General features: G+C 58.4%; 1 protein-coding gene across 1 annotated transcript; it reads right to left on the reverse strand.

Moving 5' to 3' along the window:
- Positions 1-1,287: 1,287 nt before the first annotated feature.
- KCNA2 (potassium voltage-gated channel subfamily A member 2) lies at positions 1,288-2,787 on the reverse strand. Its single transcript, XM_016223319.2, has one exon. The coding sequence runs from the start codon at positions 2,785-2,787 to the stop codon at positions 1,288-1,290; it is 1,500 nt and encodes a 499-aa protein (XP_016078805.1).
- Between the last annotated feature and the right edge of the window lie 2,438 nt (positions 2,788-5,225).

Raw genomic sequence — 5,225 nt, forward strand, 5'->3', positions numbered from 1 at the left:
AGAGCTAGCTAGGTAGAGGAACTCGCGAGAGATACTCAATATATATTTATATACACTGGATCCACAGATCGCCTTCCTCAGGACCAGATGCCCTGGTCGGCTGTCACTCCTGCCCATGGCTCGGGTGATTCCTAAGGTGCAGTCATGGGAGGTGTTTAGACGCTGCCTTCCCTGCTCACACTCCTGGCTCTGCAGAGGTCTGTGCCCCCATCTGGAAGAACAGGGATGGGGTGGGCTGGAGGGCCAGAAGTTTGGGTCCCCATTCCAAATAGTCTATTTTTTTCTCCTGATTGAGGGCTTTTATCTTCCAATAGGAGAAAAAAGAAACCCTAGTTCATTGCCACTCCTAGGCTATTAATACTCTAAGTATGAATACTGTGTAGGCTACTAAGAAAATAGGTTATCTCCTGTGTTTTAAATATTGAGATTCATGCAACAAACACCCATGCAGCTCTATTGCATTGCTGGAAAATTTCACTGCAGTGTCAGTGGAGCTGGGAAAGCAGACGCCTGCAAACTCCCCAGTGTAACGAAGAAACTGGATGTGATTTTGTGACCCCGGAGCCTGCAAAAATGGTGACATCTGAAGTGGACAGGTCCCTGGGTTTGTTAGCTCCTCCCCATAGGCCTATGGGAGCAAATGTGAGACTTGACAACTTGAGATGGGTCACACGAACTGTCCCTCCCCCGGGCTCCCCTCTCATCAACACTGCAGAGAAAAAAACCAAATGCAGCATTTTCCGTTATGAAACACAAGCCTCCGGAGCATCTACTTAGCAGCTGCAATTCGCAGACCCCAGCCTGTCACAAAGAAAGGAATTCCGACACACAGGACCGTGTGTTCTTTTCAATGCAAAATGGAAATAACCCTTCAAATAAATAGCTACCAGCACGTTAAAGCTGAGCCACCATGGTTCCCCTCTAATGGGTGGGGGTGAGTGGGTGGGGTGGGGGTGCATCTCCTGGATACTGTGTGCATTTACTCGGGAAGGAAAGGTGGATCTCAGGTTATGTGTGTGCTATGAGGTGGCCTCAAAATCCTGGCTCCGTGGGTGACTCCCACCTTTGGAAAACCCCCTAAACCGGTGATGAAGATTCGCGTGAAAGCCATGGGCAGCTAGTCTGTGTTCTAAGTCAAAAATCAAAAGATCAGAAGTCACTTGCACGACTATTGCTTCCCATGCAGAACCAGGTGACACACTGTGGAACAGACTGACTACAGTGCAGGCTATTATGCAACATCTGCATTTAGTTCCGTTGAGCTGAGGGCATGTGAATAGGTTGCAATCAGACATCGGTTAACATTTTGGTAATATTCACATAGTTTGTATTAGCCAGAGTGCAGTTGGCTGTTTTCAAGTTTTCCTCTCTAAAGTCCTCGTTGCTGTTGTTGACCCCCTCCTGGATCTCCATGTAATCAGACTTACTAATGGTAGAGGCACTTCTACTTTTCTTTAGGTCGGGGGAGGAGGGGATCTTTGGACAGCTCGTCACTTGCAAGTACTGGGCCTGCTCCTCTCCCTCCGTCTCCCGGTGGTAGAAGTAGTTGAAATTGGACACTATGACGGGGACTGGTAAGGCAATGGTTAACACACCTGCAATCGCACACAGGGAACCCACGATCTTTCCCCCAATGGTAGTCGGGACCATGTCTCCATAGCCTACAGTTGTCATGGAGACGACTGCCCACCAGAAGGCATCGGGGATGCTGGGGAACTGGGAGTCTCGCTCATCGGCCTCAGCGAAATAGACAGCGCTAGAGAACAGGATGACCCCAATGAAGAGGAAGAAGATGAGGAGGCCCAGTTCCCTCATGCTGGCTTTGAGGGTCTGCCCTAGGATCTGGAGGCCTTTGGAGTGTCTGGACAGCTTGAAAATCCTAAAGACTCTTACCAGCCGGATGACACGGAGGATGGCCAGCGACATGGCCTGCTGGCCCTGCTGGGCATCCTCTGGCTTCTCGGCCAGCTCCGTGCCCAGGGTGATGAAGTAGGGGATGATGGCCACGATGTCGATGATGTTCATGATGTTGGTGAAGAAGCCGGCCTTGCTGGGGCAGGCGAAGAACCTCACGAGGAACTCGAAGGAGAACCAGATGATGCAGAGGGTCTCCACGATGAAGAAGGGGTCTGTGAACGAGGTGGACTGCTGGTACCCGATGGTGCTGTTGGAATAGCTGTGGAAAGTCACCCCGCCGCCGTGCATGTCTTCGCTCTCGTCCCGGAAGATGGGCAGCGTCTCCAGGCAGAAGCTGACGATGGAGATCAGGATGACCATGACCGACACGATGGCTATAATCCTGGCCGGCCCCGAGCTCTCCGGGTACTCGAAGAGGAGCCACACCTGTCTCTGAAACTCATTTTCGGGCAGCGGCCGCTCCTCCTCTTTGATGTAGCCTTCGTCTTCCCGAAACATCTCCATCGCTTCCTCCCCCAGCTCGTAAAACCGGATTTCTTCCGAGAATATATCTAAGGGCACGTTCACGGGCCGCCTCAGCCGGCCCCCCGACTGATAATAGTAGAGGATGGCATCAAAGCTAGGGCGGTTCCGATCGAAAAAGTACTCGTTGCGGAGGGGGTCAAAGTACCTCATCCGCTTCTTTGGGTCCCCCAGGAGGGTCTCTGGGAACTGGGCTAAGGTCTTCAGCTGGGTCTCGAACCGCAGCCCCGAGATGTTGATCACCACTCTCTCACAGCACTCGTGGTCGGCCTCTGGGTCATAGGTGTCCTGTGGGTGCCCAGGGAGGGCAGCAGCCTCGTCTGCTGGGTCTCCGGTGGCCACTGTCATAGTTGGGACTAAGAGAAGCGCCTCACGCTATGCCTTCCAGCTGCCGGGGGGGTAGGGAGCTCAGGGTGCTGCTGAGGGTCCCAGGAGACACAGGAGCATGGGCCTGAGCTCCTGCGGGAGAGCCCGAGGGCTCTCTGAGAGCCAGAGACACAGCTTGGCTGAAAGACAGAGGCAGTTAAGGACGTGAGACCACAGCGTTGGCAGCCCGGCCTGGGTTGCCAGTTTGTGTCTCCCATCTGTCAGACAAGAGTTCAGAAGCATGGCACCACCGCCGAAAAGCACAGTTTCATTTCACCCTGTAACCTGGCTGGGGATTATAGGGGGAGAGCAGATAGCAGTCTCTCAAGAAAGCTCTGGAGCCCTGGCCAGTGTGGCTCAGTGTGGCCAGAGGGTCACAGGTTCGATTCCTGGTCAAGGGCATGTACCTGGGTTGCAGGTTCGATCCCCAGCACCCGGTCAGGGCGCATGTGGGAGACAACCAATTGATGCATCTCACATCAATGTTTTTCTCTCTGTCTCTCTCCCTCTGTCTCTCCCCCCTTCCTCCCTCCCTTCCATTCTCTCTAAAAAGCAATGGAAAAAATATCCTTGGGTGAGGATTGACCAAAAAAAAAAAAAAAAGAGAGAGAGAAAGCTCTGGAATGTCCTGCACTGGGGGAAGGTGGCAGTGCAGACTCCCTCTGCACCGCACTCAGAGCATAACCCCATACTCAGGCTGGAACAGAGCCCTCCCAGAGGCGCTGAACTACTGTTTTGCAGATACCTGCACCCTGGGAGGTATTCGCAGTGGCAGATCTCGGACCTGGGTCTCCCTCACTATCCCCACCATAACGGCTCTACATATGGCTGTTAGTAGATAATAGACTGATTTACCTGGCAAGGCAGGGATCTGAGGCTCTCTTTCTTGCAGAGCTGATCAGATGGTGAGGGAATCCTAGCTACACGAACAGGCAGCCTGACTCCCCATCACGTTTTTCGCATCTGAGCTAGAAATAATGGTGAGTCATTCTGGGCAGGAGGGCAAGCTCCGGGTCCTGGAGGTGAGCTCCAGGTCCGGGCTGGGCCAGAAGGCAGTGGGGTGCCTGGTCAGGGGCACGCAGGATTCCAGGACAGCTGTGCTCGCGTCTGGAGCCTTTGGAAGGAAGGAGGCGAGATGCAAGGGTCAGCAAAAGCCGGAGTCCTCAGGAGGTGTGATGTTGCCTGGAAAAAACAGCAGCCAGGTGGAACCAGGGCTTCCGGGCAGCTGGTGCCAAGCTTTGGGAGGGCTCTGGCAGCCTCCCTTCCCTGCGCCCTTCATTGCTGTCACACCTGAGACTACCCCTCGGCCTCCCAGCCTGGTCTGGGCAGCCTTCCATCAGCTGGAAGCATTTTCTCCCAGGGAAGGAGCCTTCAGGCTTGGCTGGTGTCTCCTCCTGGGGCCTCCCGGTGGGGGGAGCCAGATTCTCTGTTGGTCCTCAGCAGCCATCAGGAGGGACTCTGGGCAAAGCCCCCCCACCCCCAGGTCAGGACACAGCACCCTACACTGCACCCTACACCCTACAAGCCCTGAGCCCCGCAGGGTCCTGGAGGAAGGAGAGTCCCCACAGCCCCCCAACACACTCCTCCAGAGCTCAAGGGAGACTCCTCACACGGAAGGGTGGGCTCTACAAAGCCGGCTGGCTCTGGCCCAGGCCTGATTCGCCCTCGGGCATCCCAAGGCTGCAGGCCTCCCTCCAGGGGTTGGCATTTGAGCGGGGCCGGCGCTGGACCACCGCGGTCTCCCCGAGAGAAAAATCCCTGCATCTCCTGGGCAGAGCTGCCGGCGAGGGGAGCCCGGGGAGGCCGCTTCCCGCTGGCCCCGCGGCGCCCCGGCCCCGGGCCCCGAGGCTGCAGGGGTCGGGCCCCCCAGCGCCGCCGGCCGGCCGGGGTTCCGCGGGCGCGCTGCGTGCTCGCCTCCGCCGGGCGCGACCCTCCGCCGGCGCCGCCTTAACCCCCTCCTGCCCGGCCCCGCGCAGCCCGGCCCGGCGCGCGCGCCCTCGGGGCCCAGCCGAGGGGCCTCCGGGCCTCCACCCCCACCCGAAAGCCCCGGGGCCCGAACTCTGGGGGCGAGCCGCAGGCGGCCTCCCCAGGTCTCAGCCTCCCCGGCGCGGGGCTGCGCGGGCCCGGGGAGGCGGACAAGCGCTTCTCGGCCGCCGAGCCGCGCGGATGCCGAGCCGGAGAGGAGCCTGCGGCCCGGCCGTCCCGAGCGATCGGGGTCCCGCCACCCGGAGCTGTTGACCCGGCGCCGCTAAGCTCCGGCCACGCTTCGCATCACCCGCCGGCCGCCTGCTGCGCCCTCGGCCCCCCCGCGCGGCCGGCCCGGAGGGTCCCCGAGCCCATCGGTGTCCTCTCCTCCCGCAGAGCCCCCGCGCCCGCCCGCCCGCCCGCCCGCCCGGGACTCGCCGCACGTTGCGCCCGGC

Source organism: Miniopterus natalensis, chromosome 19 (assembly GCF_054644295.1).
Source record: "Miniopterus natalensis isolate mMinNat1 chromosome 19, mMinNat1.hap1, whole genome shotgun sequence".
Classification (NCBI taxonomy): Eukaryota; Metazoa; Chordata; class Mammalia; order Chiroptera; family Miniopteridae; genus Miniopterus; species Miniopterus natalensis.